At 37.4% G+C, this 15,307-nt stretch overlaps 2 protein-coding genes across 2 annotated transcripts in view; one reads left to right on the forward strand and one right to left on the reverse strand.

The window, feature by feature from the left end:
* The first annotated feature begins 1,339 nt into the window (after positions 1–1,339).
* On the forward strand, positions 1,340–9,579 carry LOC139117403 (uncharacterized). Its single transcript, XM_070680488.1, has 2 exons — positions 1,340–1,622; positions 9,135–9,579. The coding sequence occupies exons 1-2, from the start codon at positions 1,475–1,477 to the stop codon at positions 9,356–9,358; spliced, it is 372 nt and encodes a 123-aa protein (XP_070536589.1). The 5' UTR covers positions 1,340–1,474; the 3' UTR covers positions 9,359–9,579.
* Positions 9,580–11,387: 1,808 nt separating this feature from the next.
* Positions 11,388–15,307, reverse strand: part of LOC139117402 (protein fantom-like) — a 36,607-nt gene continuing 32,687 nt past the window's right edge. Inside the window, 3 exon segments of the mRNA XM_070680487.1 lie at positions 11,388–13,697; positions 14,278–14,411; positions 15,216–15,300. Of these exon segments, the coding sequence (XP_070536588.1) occupies positions 13,579–13,697; positions 14,278–14,411; positions 15,216–15,300 (338 nt within the window). The 3' untranslated portion in view covers positions 11,388–13,578.

Consider the following 15,307-nt stretch of genomic DNA (forward strand, 5'->3'; position numbering starts at 1 on the left):
AAACGTTGATCGTCTTCGAGATGATTTTATAGCGTTATAACTTATTTCCTCTATTGTCGAGGACTATTATATTATTATTATAATTATACTATGCTACATGATCCTTTTAACATTTTCTGTTTTCTCTCTATGAGAACTCAGTATGAGAAAGCAACATGCACCAATACTTCACAATCAGATACAGCGACATATTTTAGAAAGAGAGAAATGACAAGACATTTTTCAGTTTTTGCCGCTATTTACCTGTGCTTCTATGGTGATCAGGGATAAAAGAAGAGGTCCTCTCAAATCCGTGGCAAAACGCGTCCAACAGTTATTCCTCTTTGACATAAAGAAATGAAAACAAGAAAACTGCTGTCGTATATTGTTTTTCTGCTTTTGTTGAATAAGTGAAAAGTAAATGTAAGTTCCTTTTTCATGTTTTTGCTTTTCTCTCCTGTATACGTATTAACGAAACAGGGAGCCCTACTTTCTACAGCGTGGTCTAAGTGCGTCCATTCATTTTACGAATTTTACAACAAAACGCAAAATTGAGAGTTGCAGAGATATTTTAGCTTCTTTTTATAACGCGCGTTCTCATTGGGGCGTACTTATCAACTCAAGAGTTCGTTATATATCGTGGACGAGTTTGTTATTGTTCATGGTGGATAGGTTTGTGCATAATTATTCATAGTTTCGATGCATTTCTTTTATAATAATGTTAAATTGCCATGGCAACCTTTCGTGGAGAAACTGACCAGTCCGTACCAGTAAAAGAGTCCATTCGTTTTTACAATGTAATAAATACAGTGTCCATTCTACCTTCGTACATATTTCAGCTGGCCAGTTCCTTGTTTGCTCCAAAACTCTGAAACATATAAAACACGAAAAATACCATATCTGATAATTTTTTTTCCTCTTTTATTATAAACAAAATCAAGTGATTGCAGAGTTACATTAATGTATTACGGTAGAAGGTCACATAAAGAATTTACAAAAGGTTGTGAATTCACTCGTAAATTTTCATTACATCAGGTCTAGTACTCATTGTCTTTTCTATATTGTAACGTACAGTAAATTCTTTTTAAGTAAAAAGATTGAAAATGTAATTTGTAGATTTATTGGAGAAAGGGTGAAAATCACACCATCAATGAAAATTTTTGGTGACCCCGTTGAAAACATGGTCACCCCAGACATTGTAATACGGTTATGCAACTTCTAATTTTATTAGGAAAACGGTGCATACATAAATACTGGATATCAGAAACAAATATTCCAATTGGAATTTTACTTACCATATCTGATACATCTTCCAGTGCATTGTATTGGTCGACTGGCCACAATACTACGGGTCAAGTTCATTGTCGTGACTTGAGACTGACAGAGGCCCCGGATGAGAAAGCACTGGGCGTACGATTGTTTGACAAGTGAATATATCTATTTCCCACGCGCAGGCTGACCTTGTTACACAACGTTTAGTTGTACAAAGGGGAAGATGGCAGACCTGAAAGCTACCATAGAAGCCTGCAATGTAAAGTTTATGGAGCGTTACAGTTCCGGTGATATGAAGGGGCTTTCAGAACTTTACACAGAAGACTGCCAATTCATGCCCCCTGGAAGCGAAACAAAAACAGGGCGTAAAGGTAGGAAGTAATACCACCGCTTACGTTACGATCCTTTGGTACCTCCATGGATCGATCGATTTAATTATGTGATACTGCAATGCCATTGGGTGAACTAGCTTTGCAGCTAAAGTTTATGTAATTATGATGTAAACCTGCGCTTACGACAGTCGCTAAATTTTGAAGCGAAATATTGATGTTTGTTTTACACAACAGAAGAATACAAGATGGTTTCGAGGTGGAGGAACCAAAAAATCCACACCGCAACCAAAAACTTTTTATTTTGCTCATTAGTATATCAACATTGCTTCAATGTTACTCTCTAGTATATGACTTTTTCTCTCGTGTATGTTTCCTTTTGCAAGGAAGAGTTGATGATTCTTCAGCCCAGTGCATTTTGACCCCGGCGTCGACAGTGTACTCCAGAATGTACACGCAGGGGGCGTGGCACCACAAGCCATGACGAAGGGGTACATGGCGCATCGAGAAAGCCGCGTTCAAATTTCATAGGCGGACAGGTGTAAAAATAATATATCCCTTCCACAGGCTATCGATTAAGTAGACTACCCGTGAAATTGTAATTTAACCCGTGTTGTTGTTGTTACAACTCCTGTCCACAGATGCTCATTAGCTGGACTACGTCCGTAAGCACGGCTATTTATGTCCGGCAGGCTAAATACAGAGAATATAACAAATATTGCATTATCCTGCTGGACACCGGATATTGTCCTGTTCACGGATGTAGTGCAGCTAATGAACCCTGTGCAACCTTCCAGTCTGTCACAAGGAGATACAATTACAATTTTAACCAATTGACTGGGAAAGAAATTCCAGAAAACTTTAAGATACTCCTCTTTAGTTTCTGATCAGTGAAAAATAATTTATTTTGATACCAGCTCAACAAGCTAACAAGTGGCATGTCTGACAGAGAAATAGGGAAATGAGCTCATAAGTTCTTATGAAGCTTTACTTTGGAAGCCATATGTCAGAGTACACCTCTAAATACTTTCCAAATTTAGAAATACATGCTTAACTTATGTGTGCATAAAAAGAAAATGTTCTGAGGTAATAAATTTTTGAAACATCAAAAAATAAAGAGAATGTGTTTACACATGTCTTCTCAAAGTTAAACAGGCAAGGGTTATGACGGTAATTGTATATAATGTTAAGAATCAACAGTGACAACTTAGTAATGGTTTTCTCTCATGAAACTGCAACGTCATAAATAAAATACAGAACAAGTCACAATAATTTATAATAGTCCGCTGTTTTATTGCGAACGTCAAAATGAACCGGAGACCAACTTTGATAAGCCCCTATCAATTTCCCTGGCAATCTTCCAATATCCCTTGGAAAACACCGAGGTACTTTGGTCTGTAAACATACACTGCGCCTGCTGTGCTATCTCCATTCGATCTCCCTATGCAAGCTTCTGCATGGATCAAACCATTTTGCGCCAGTTTACAGCTATGGCTGTTTGATATCAGTGTATTCAACGAAGCTCATGGCACACTTGTTATATACCACAAAACAATGGAAACGCTGGAGTTCCCGAGACAGAATCGTTAGGAAAATGACACGTTTTTCCAGTACTTTCTTGATCCTTTGACCCTGCCCACCCCCGTCACCTAAATAGTATAGTTCATTACACAGTAACGTCCGCTGCCGTGCCGATTTTATCCCTTGCCGATTTCGTCCCCGCGCATGCGCTGACTATCCAACAGGGCTTCACTGGGATAAGATCGGCCCGATTTCGGTTCTGTTGCCGATTTCGACCCTCGACGCAAAATTAAAGTTCACGCTAAAATTTCTTTCGTATAATCTACCCGTTGGTCATTTTTGAGTGTCTCAATTATGTGAAAATGTATTATAAGTTTGGGGAAGTGCATCAATCGGTGTAATTTACTTGGAACATAGAACTGCTATAGCTGCCGATTTCGGTTCTGCAGTTGCCGATTTCGACCCTCGACTCAAAATCCAAGTTCACGCTAAAATTTCTTTCGTACAATCTATCCGATGGTCACTTTTATGTGTCTAAATTAGTTTAAAATGTATTATAAGTTTGGGGAAGTGTATCAATTGGTATAATTTACTTGGAGTATAGAACTGCTATAGCTGCCGATTTCAACCCTCGACTCAAAATCCAAGTTCACGCTAAAATTTCTTTCGTATAATCTATCCGGTGGTCAATTTTATGTGTTTAAATTAGTTAAAAATGTATTATAAGTTTGGGGAAGTGTATCAATTGGTATAATTTACTTGGAGTATAGAACTGCTATAGCTGCCGATTTCGGTTCTGCAGTTGCCGATTTCGACCCCCGACTCAAAATCCAAGTTCACGCTAAAATTTCTTTCGTACAATCTCGGATGCGTAAGCGATCTTGCCAGTTTGCGCCCAATTATCGACCAATACTGTTTCATCTGCAGGAATTTCGGTACAAGTACGGTATACGATTTGACAGGCTATGATAAGAATGCTTCTCAACAAAAAGTCGAAACGGCTGACATATGATAGAAGAAAGTGGCTTCAGATTTGGGGCTACATGTCTGGGGCCGTTTTATGAATAGAAACCATGTTGGGTAGTCTGCGCATGTGCGGGGACGAAATCGGCAAGGGATAAAATCGGCACGGCACCGCCATTGTTTATTTTCATTCACGGACCACGATGTTAGTTGAGTGTTAGTTTTCATTCTCTGGACATGAAGTGTATTAGTTTGAAGCAATTATCCTTTCATCTGTGAAGAGTTTTACTGGTGACTATTACAATTTTCACTGCTATGTTGTTGTTTTCACAAGATGCAGACTGCTTTTCCGTGCAGTCAATCATCGACAGTTTTTCTACTCTCTACTGATCGGCACATGACGTCCTCATGTCAAGTTTTAGGATTTTTTTGATGCTGAAATTTCACCAAAACGCCATTTCTGTATCCAGAGATTGTGTAATCAGTTTGATTTAAAACAGCGATATAAAACACTGTGTCTGTTAATCTCGGAAATTTTGGCTAAGTTTTGCTGTCTTATCTATGGTTGCCGATCAGTATGTGCACAGGCTGCGTTAGGGCCAGTATAGAGAGATCAGTGTATGCCAGTTCATAAAATCGTGAGAATATTTTTTTCTCTGTCGACGTCAATTTGCCTTACAATGGATTTTTAGGCAAGAAAGACAATCATAGAAAAATGGTTGACAGGCGTTTCCCAAACCAGTATCGCCACAGAAATGCATCGCATGCTCAGCACTGTGAACGATGTCATAATGAAATACCGGAGAACTGAGCATTTCCGGCCGGCCGAGAGTCAAATCAGGGCCTCACTCAGTACAACGACATTGTCTGTCACTAGATATACCAACTGGCTGTATCTCAGTCGTTCCGTGTGAATGTTTCTAATTTTACCGTGGAACTCAACTTCTACTTGAAACATTGCCATTGCCCATCCATGTGCTCTCACACTGACAGTTGTTTACTTTGCAAGCTCATGGAATTTACTATTCAAGTTTGGGTAAAGTATGTCATGTGACATGACTGCATACGGGAAATACTTCACGATAACAGGATAAACGCACGTAACAATGCAAAACAAGTTCTGTGAAAAATCGAGTTTCAAATTAGTATTACAATTAAAGGTCTTAGAATCGCATGCTTTATTTCATTTCTTGTCAACCACTTTGGGCTTCAAAATGGTTTCTTCCGGAAAGGGAGCCAGAAATAGAAGGGAGATCGAATGGCGGTAACACAGCAGGCGTCTAGTATGTTTATTGGCCTGTTTATCGGCAACACTAACCAAAGTACCTCGGTGTTTTCCAAGGGATATTGGAAGATTGCGAGGGAAATTGATAGGGGCTTATCAAAGTTGATCTCCGGTTCATTTTGACGTTCGCAATAAGCATTGACTTCTGAAACTCCCAACACATGGGACTCCGTGCATTGATATTTCAATCTGAAAATGCTAGACTCTTGCCATTACTTTGACACTTACCTCACTGCATTGTCATCTTTGGTTTATGCATTTTATTGTAAGGTGATATCTTGTCTGTCAGGATTTTGGAACACTGTTCATAGTTCAAAGTTGATGCCCAAGTAGATCTTATTTTATCATGAAGTCTAGGTCACACTTGTATAAACGACCTCCACCATTTCAAAACACTGATTGCAGCTACCGCGGTAGTCAATTACTGTAAAGGCACAGCAAATTGCACCATCATTTGACAGGAAAATAGTCTTACTATTAAACTCTGAATGTAATTCTGCTTCAAAATCTGTAATAATATATAATGAACTATTGCCTAATGTGAATGCATAAGTCTTCAAGGATTTTAGGTATCAAGACAGTGAAAGCCTTGCTGCTAGACATACAACTCTGACAAAATGCAGAAAGATAAGAGATTTAATAGTTCGCACCCCCATTGGCTTTATATTTGAACTATTGGCAGGCATTCACTCTATGTATTGACTGTATGAACATGCTATAATTTGTACTATAATTGGCACTAACAAGTGAATCTATTGTCCCCTGAAGTCCCCAAGCATGACTCAGCACAATTTGTCTTGTAAACATCTTATTTGAAGTAAAATTGTCTACTGTACAAGTACCTGAAAGGGTGTTGCCTAGACAAAATCTAAGATAGTGATAACAGGTAGTTGACAATTACTAAGTAGCATAAGAAAATGGAATTGAAGGCATGCTATACATCACCAATGAGATGGAAGACAATGGTACTTTTAATAGGTTACTGTTCCTCTGTTTTAGGTCAGGTCAAGTCAGGTCAAGTCAGGTCAGATCAGTCACATGATGCAACAAGTGGCCTGACACTGGTCACACTCCTTTGTTTCCTATGTAACATTTCTATTATGCATGCATTGTAACATAATAGAAATCAGTTATGCAATGCATATTAATGAGTGTTTTGTAATTATAGAGATTCAAGGGCTTTTACTCATTTCAGTAGTAAATACTTATAGACACAGATACTGCTCTGCAGGTATGGTATCTTAACACCTTAACACTGTGATTATTATCAGCCTACCCCTGACCCTGTAAGTGTCATCCACTTACACACACTTTATTGTCTGCAGTTATGCAGTCACCAGGGTCTTGCAAGGAAGATTTTTCAGAAACTTCATCATTTGCCAAGCTAAAAAACACTTGAGTTTTACCATAGAACCGAAATATACTAGTATATCAGAACCATGGGTAATAATTTAACAGATTCTGTAAATTTTAGTGCCCACTTTTACAAAAATCCCTTGCAAATAAAAATACAGATATAAATTTGACAACCAGAAGTTTGGTAGTGAAAGTAAACATGATAGTATTTGCAGGTTTTAGACCAAAAAAGAAACGTTTCATTACTCATACTTGCACAGTTGATCTAGGCCAACTTCAGCCTTAATTTTTTCTGACATTTCTGGAAAAATTAAATACAAACTGACTGGACCACACACAACATGGCAGAAAATGTTAATATCTATAGCATCACTTGTACACATTTTATGGTTCTGAACTGTTGTCGTTATCCTTCAGCATGGCAGAATTTCCACTGCATGTGTAACATATTCCTGTTGTATCTTGTCATATAAAAATGAAAATAAAAAAGTCTGTCACCATATGGTTTCTGAGTAAGAGCTGTGAAGCAAATCTGTGATCTTTTCATCCAATGAACCAAAGTATCCTTCCTAGATAATTATTTATTTGTTTACTTATTATTTATCTAGTTGCATTTCATAAGCATGTTGCCATGGCCGAAATCATTGTGCAAACTGTATCATGAAAATTATTCTGGGAATAGATTTTAGCAGGTGAACAGCTGGTCATTGGAACCATTTTGAATAAATTATTTAAAAAAAACCTTTATGCATTTTTGAACCTCAATGTCACACAAGCATCTCCCCACAATTTCCAATAATCCACTATGTTTCATTTCAAACTATATCAAAACATGTCTGTCAAGGGAAAATGCCAACAAAGGTAAAATTACATTTGAGGTTGAACATGGCACATGCATTAGATGTACTTCCACCAAATAAATTATAATGTGGGCCATTACAAAGAGTAGCTGTAGCTTTTGATTTTTTTTCACTATTTTTGTTTTGTATGTCAATTACAAGTTTTTGTCCAACTACTAATTGAAACACCTACTACTTAGCTTGTCAACACAGCGTCTATGTGTGTAAAATGCATTGTTATTGTTTACATTTGAATTCTATTCCTGATTAAAAGAATCCACTTGTCATCAATAATAGTGCAATCTACTCATCAGTGTGCGAAATTAAGAGAAAATAGCTTCAGGTCATAAGGACCTGCACCAAGCCAAAGCTTCAGGTCCTTACAGAAAACTGCCGGTCCTCAATAAAGACAGTTGTTAACGACCATTAAAGTCAACTGCTCCATCAATACTATGCTTTTGAATGTTGTAATATTTAATTTTTCATGTCCTTTTATCAATAGAGTCAGCAAGTATTCACTCAAAAGACCATTGTTCACATAAATTGCAGAATAGTGTAAGTGAATGATCATGAAATATTCATCTACATGATCTGGAATCTGACAGGATCTGTCATGCGCACACATTTATCAATGTTTTCCACCACGAGGGGGAGGGGACTATGGGACCGACAGAATTTGACAATTTTTCTAGCCTATCATATGACACAGATATGCTAACGTTACCAGGCTTACACTCACTAGACGAGTATTATTATAATATTGTGTCACATTGTTGCACCAAAATCAATGCATTCCATTGCTAGAATCTGCATGCACGGACGTGATTCAAACTGATCGATATCTGAATGTAATCAGCTGCACCGTGCTCTGCGCGTCGATCGGAGGGATTAGACTCTCCGTAAATGTAAAAAGTCGTAAGACCAAAAATTACTATGTTGCGACATTGTCAACCTCCCCTCCCCCGGCCAGGCGTACCGTAGATCGAATTCCCCACTACCAGGACACGAAGTACGATCAATATCCCCTGTTGCCCCGCACTCCCACGGTGGAAAACATTGATAGGTGCATGACATTCAAGTCTGAATCACATGATTCAGAGTCAGTCATCATCTGCATCTGTTACAGGTCTTGATGGAGAAATTTTCATCATTTATTCCAAATTCCAGTCGGTCATAAGGACCGACATGTTGTTAAAAACTTTCGGCCCGACGAGAAATCTGTCGGTCTCGGACCGTCGGACCGACGTTAATTCCGCACGCTGCTACACATGTATAGGCTGAGTTGACAAGCTGAGCACTGTGTATGTCAACATGTTTTGGGGAGTAGAACAAGAAACTGTAGTTGACATTTAAAATAAAAATAGTGAGAAGTCAGTTAATATGATACCGCTATTACCAGGCCCTCTACTGGAGGACATTTTTCAGTAGAACTCTTACATTGTGAGCCTGGAAGAAAAACATCTAGACTGTAGGACATCCCATTGTGTCTACACCAATAATTATAGCGGCTCTGATTTTAACTGGTTTATTTAGGTGTTTCTGGCCTGAATTTTTCCTCAAAATGTTCTATTTTCTTTCATCTTTATTCAGCTGTTGAAGAAGCATTTGGCGCCATGAAGCCTGGAGTGGCAAAGATAACTTTGAACACTGAAGAAGTAGGCGGGATTTCTGAAGGTGATGTTGCCTTTGAACGCGGAAACTTCACCATGTCCAAGGAAGATGGTTCCAGTGCTGGCGTTGGAAAATACCTTGTGATCTGGAAGAATGTTGGGGGTGTATATCACCTCCATATTGATTGCTTCAACACCAATTAAGGCCAATATTCTTATTCTTCTCATCAATAACTGTATTATGGCAGCTCATGTTACTCCTTGAAATTATTCTTCCAAAGACCAACCAATCAAAAACTGTTATATTGCATACATGTGTATCTTAGCTCTCACAGTAGTTGAAGCCAAGTCCTTTATACATTTAATAACATATTGTTATATTTTTCTCCTATAACTGACATAAAAATAATTTGGAAATGATATAAGTGTCTTGTGTAGTGTTGCTCCTATGTTTGGACTTGTGAATGTAGCTGAAAATGGAATGATTCATTGCCAGTCATGGAAGCAAAGGAATGCCTAGCAATTTACAATTTGTTGCCTGCCTGTCATGTTATATATATTTATTGACCTTGACCTCGTGTAAGAAAAATGCTGCCCTCCACCCCCAGAGTGCCCAGTGCATGGCCCCCAAAAAACCAGCTGCAGTTTGTAGTACTCTACATCTAGGCTTTCATCACTGTCATGTTGCAAAAACTGTGGAGATTAACTGCATTTGTTTGTAAGACATACAAATGTTTGAGGCAATTAACACATCAAATTATTGTGCTTGTTTCCGAAATCAAAGAATAATGCAAAGTTATGGTTTAAGTGAAATGTGTATCACGTTTTGGAAAAAATTGTGTGGACCTAAGTTTTCAAATGTAGAGGCATCTTAATAATTATTGAGGGATAAAAAAGTAAAAGTATTTATTGAATGATATTGGACGGAAAATGGTCAAGTTGATGTTTCTCTCTCACAAAGTCTCTTTCTTTTTCTTGTCCGGCCAAACTCCCAAGGACACACGAGGCAGGAGATGACAGATAGCAGAAAAGGAGGACAAAAAGTCCCCATGATTATTGATATATTGAACTGAACTGAGCTGACGTAACACAATCTGACCTCTAAATGCTGTATTAACTGTCAATATTTGTGTCTTTATTACACGCCTTATAAATCAAATGTCACGCACTCCACTAAGCATTCAATGGTAACTTGTTGATGACGTAGCAGGCCGAATAGTCATGATTTTACTGACAGTGACCCTAAATTATTTTCAACTTGACAATTTTAGGATTTAACATGATCAAATTGTATGTTTTGCATAAGAAATCAGGTTTTTAGAAATCTATGCAGATAGATATATCAATGCGCTGTTCGTTGATGGAAATTGTTCTATTTTTAATGGATTTTCTTCTAACATAATGCAATAAAGCAATTATGATTGTCATTTGCAAATGAATCAAAACATTTGAAGTGATTGGAGGCATGTAATAAAAACATTATAGCCCAAACAGGGACTCTGTACCCTTGAGGCAGGAGACCATGTGCCCCTGTGACGTCACGCAAATGGTCGCCTACCCTCAGGCACATAGGCCCTTGTTTGGGATATATTTAAGCAATAAAGCACACTCAGCAATGTTATACCACAAGATTTTGACCAGTTCATGACATATATGCACGAGCGACAGCGAGTGCATATGTGGAGTGAACTGGTCAAAATCTCATGGTGTAACGTCGCTGCGTGTGATTTATTGCTATTGTATCATGACAGTATATTGATATTCTGCGTTGAACGTCAAAAACGGATTTTGCTCAAGCCGAGAGCTCGCAAGTATGCCAGCCGTGGTATATCGCCAATACAAGTATATACCACGGTTCTTTTCGCATCTCAACCTATCAGATCGCCGTATTTGCGCCATCAATATACTGGTATGATACAATACATATTATTGTACCACATTAGAGGGACTATGGTTACACAATAATCGTTCAGTTTGAGCAGTGATGTGGCCCATCCTGCAGTAATTTCCATGGGATGCAGTCAGTGGCTAATCCTGTACATAGTAGCTTAACAATGGCTCCTGGATTCAGTATCATTCAGAAATTTAAATTTTTGTGTGACCATGGCTCTGACTTAAAATAGCGTTATGGTCTACATGTCTAAGAAAGCCTGAAATTTCTCTGATTCAAGAAATTTGCTGAATCAACAATTCATTTAATAGTCAGCAGAATAAAGAATGAAGAGTCCGAATATTTTATAGAAATACTAGAAGTTTATTTGAATATTACCCAAATCTCTTCATAGACAAAGATATAGTACAATGAGTTGGGCAATACATATTTTCCTTCTTTCACTTGTTTGGGGGTTTGAAGCTAAAAATACTACTGCAAGTTATGAAAATAAAATAATCTACTTATAGATAAGTAAAACCACCAACAGAGTTTGGGCCTAGAAATCCATGCAGAATTTGCATGAAAAGTACACTTTTTGACTATGGATGGACTATAATATATGGACTTCACATGGCTACGGATTTCAAAGGCTAAGTTTGGTATTTCTATGCTCCAGTGTGTCTTCAAATGGCAAATACATGTATTTAGTTTGTGGAGGTGAGCCATATCTGGACATAGTTTGCAATGACTTGGAAGTGTACAGTACATGAAAGTCTGGATGCAAGTAAATTTGATGCAACAACGCATGTATCACATTCATACTATATGCATACCACACCTCCACTCCAAAACCTTGACTGAAAACAGCAAGGACGTACTCTTCACATTGACAGAATGACACAGGCCTGCCAAGAGAACTGGACGACAAAACTATCAAAATGTTTTTAAAAAATTACAGCCCCGGTCAGTTTAAAGACTACTGGTACTTGTTGCTGTGCTCTAGGACGGACTACAGAGTGACTGCTAGTATGTACAATGTCTCCATAACTACAAATATTGTTTGATAAAAACCAAAAAAACGTTTTCAATACATTCATCTTGTGTTATAAGTATTACCGGCAAGGTTCACATATACATTAAGATACTTCTTTACAGATAATTAGAGTATTTAGTTGTCTACAAGATTCACATAACTTACACTTTCAAAATCTTTCTACTATTTTTATGAAATCCATTTTTTGTTTTGCAAAAACAAATGCATTCTTAATTCTTGTGACTGGAAACATTTCAGGCTGGATATGCCAGTGGACAGAAAATTTTGTAGATATGTACACTAAAAATCATATTTTTCAGCAAAAAATAACTACAATAATATATTTTAAGACAAAATACTGGTAAGACATACTGCATTGATTTGACAGGCATTGTTCAAAGTTGAATTACAAGAAATACTTGCAATATGCTACCAGATAAAGGCTGTACTGTGTTTTATGCTACAGGCGAGTAGCCATAACTTTTGATGTGTTTTCTATTTCAAGGCTGTTCAATCCATTCCCTGTATAAAGCAGGTCCAAAATTAGCATTGATACCCATAGGTTTTCTACAATGACAATGCTGCTCTGTCTGCAGGCTGTGTACATTTTGAGTACGGCACAAAATAATACTGTTTCAATACAAAATAGTTGAAGTTGTTGAAAAGTTATGGCTACTAACCGTTTATATTGATTAAAATTTGGTAAGTAAGTAGTAGCTGCCAAAGTACATGAACCAGAAAACTCTACTCTTTGCAGTCATAATCAAATCAATACTTGTTCATATGTTCTGATAAAGTTGATGAGTCACTTAATAATTCAACACATTCTTCACACTTTTTCCTGGGTGAAAAATCTCATATTTGGGGCAAAATCCATGAACTCTGTACTCACAGATAATTAATGCTACACATGTTACCATGGACTGGTAAATAGCTGCACTGGTGAGCGAATTCACTGGTCTAAGATCCGGGGCCATTCATTATTTGGTCCAGTCTGCATGCTTATTGCTTTATCCAGAGCAGTGAACCAGTCAATCATTGGGAAAATACTCTGACTGGATCAGAAACACTACAGTTGAGTAAATAACATCAACACCAGTTTGAATTTATACTTAATAAATTCTGAAAGTAGTTCTGGAACAGTGAGATTTTTGTGATGGTTTTGTTGTCCCCAATGTCACTGTCAAGTACAGATATTATCATTGAGATATTACAAGTGAACGTACACGTAGTAAGGTTGAGTGGACGGTATAGGGTCAAAGTTCAGAAGAGGTAAGCCAGTATACTTCTATAGTATCTATTCACATCCTAAGGGCAATACATGGTATCCATTTACAATAATTCCAAAATAATTATTTGACATCAGGTAAATGCTGAAATATCAATAAATTAATTTTTCACTTATAAAATCATTTACATCCATATAAATTTCATGTGCAAAAAATCAAAATCAATTTCTGAATATGTAAAATGTCAAGGTCATTAAGTTAGAAGGTTGTCTGTGATTGGTTGGTCCATTCATTCAATGGTGTCAGCTGGGTTGGGAAGTTCTTTTTCAACTGCTTTCAGAGCTGCAAGACATTCCACAGTAACATTCAATACACCGATAACAGTCTCCGAGTCCTCTGCATCATAAACTGTGAAACAAGGAGAGATCACATAATCAAATTTTTTTGTTTACAATTCAAGCAAAATGGTGCAGAAGCCGTTTTAATACTGGTGGGATTCCATCATGATAAATCTGTACAATTTTGATGGAGTATAGTAATTTTATCCCTACCAAGTACGTTCTTTGTGATCAGAGCCAACTACTGAAAACATCGTGGGATTTTACATCAGTTTAGATGTGACAGGATTTACCCTTCCCCTGTTATGGTATGGCCCTGGCCTACTGTTTTCAATAATGATGTCTGATCTCTGCATTGAGTAATGGGGTGACAGGCTTAATTCATACAGTGACATTGACACATTGCCACTGTTAACTTATTCTGAAGGATGGAGGTTGTCAGCAATTGGAATAAAGAACATTTTCAACACTTGAATGTCTTTTTCCCACAATACATATCAAATTCTAGCATTGGGAATAGGGTGGGAAAGACTGAGGTTTTACAATACAAATAATTTTGTTTCGCTCATTTGAAAATAACATCATCACTTTTCCCATTGGAATTTCATTAATTTTGGAAATTTGGATTAGCATTCTGGAGTGAGACTTACCATCTATATCTTGTTCTGTGACATCTCTGTCTGAACTCAGTATCTGTCTGACATCAACATAGGCGTGTCCGATGTCTTCACAGTCCAGACTCTGATGATCTTCAGGTGGTTCACTTACCACAGTAAATCGTATTCTGTTGGTTAGATACACAGCAGTTGGTTCATTTCTGAATATTTACGGATATAATGAAATTTCTGTTGTTAGGCATGTTAAGAACTTTTGCAAACACTACTGTAAGGTGGTTTACGCGAGTACTTGAATAAACTTACATATTAGAATGAAAGACTTCACTCACACACAATCAAATTGTTTATTTTGACCAAAATTTGTATTCAACTCAACAGAAAGGAGCCAGGATATAGAATGTTTTTTTACAGGTTTTACATTCACATGTTGTCAAGTTTCGTTTTCCTAGCTGTTTTAATTTGGTTGGGTTTGGTCACAAAATCTTCTGATCATGTTATCACATCACTTGTCTAAAACAAAAACCCTTTCCTGACTATACAGAACACTTCTCAGTATGTGGCCTGTGAAACACCATGTACAATGAATTCTCTACAGTGACCATCTCTGTGAACTAAACTGTATTCCAAGTCCCGCTGGTGTACAGTTAAGAAAGATTTCACAGAACTTGTACTACATGCTCGTTCTGACTCCTTCACCCCTATTTTGCTGTGTAGAGGTCCATCTTAATGACTGAAAAGAATTGGATTCACCCAAAATATGATGGTGACTGGGTTCAACACCTTTACATTTTGTGTAAATAACAGATTAGTTGTTTTGCTTTATTTGAACAGAAAGTACAGGCATGCTGTCGTATTTCCACAAAACTATTCAAGTGAACTACATAGATGTAAATACTTGTCTTTTAACACATTATTTATGTATCCTACAATGAAAAATGAATAACATTTTTGCATAATTCATATTTACATACTTTCCTTCAGATGGATCTTCTGGTAACAACATACTGGCTAGGTAGTCTCGTCTTAGTTTATTCTTCTCTGGGTCAATGTGGAAAGCTGAAAG

The sequence above is a fragment of the Ptychodera flava genome, chromosome 18 (assembly GCF_041260155.1).
Source record: "Ptychodera flava strain L36383 chromosome 18, AS_Pfla_20210202, whole genome shotgun sequence".
Taxonomy (NCBI): domain Eukaryota; kingdom Metazoa; phylum Hemichordata; class Enteropneusta; family Ptychoderidae; genus Ptychodera; species Ptychodera flava.

Excerpts from the sequence above, each read along its gene's own strand:
- LOC139117403 (XM_070680488.1), top strand. The coding sequence starts at position 1,475 with ATGGCAGACCTGAAAGCTACCATAGAAGCCTGCAATGTAAAGTTTATG. Across the intron at positions 1,623-9,134 it reads AACAAAAACAGGGCGTAAAG|CTGTTGAAGAAGCATTTGGC; the intron begins GTAGGAAGTAAT and ends ATCTTTATTCAG.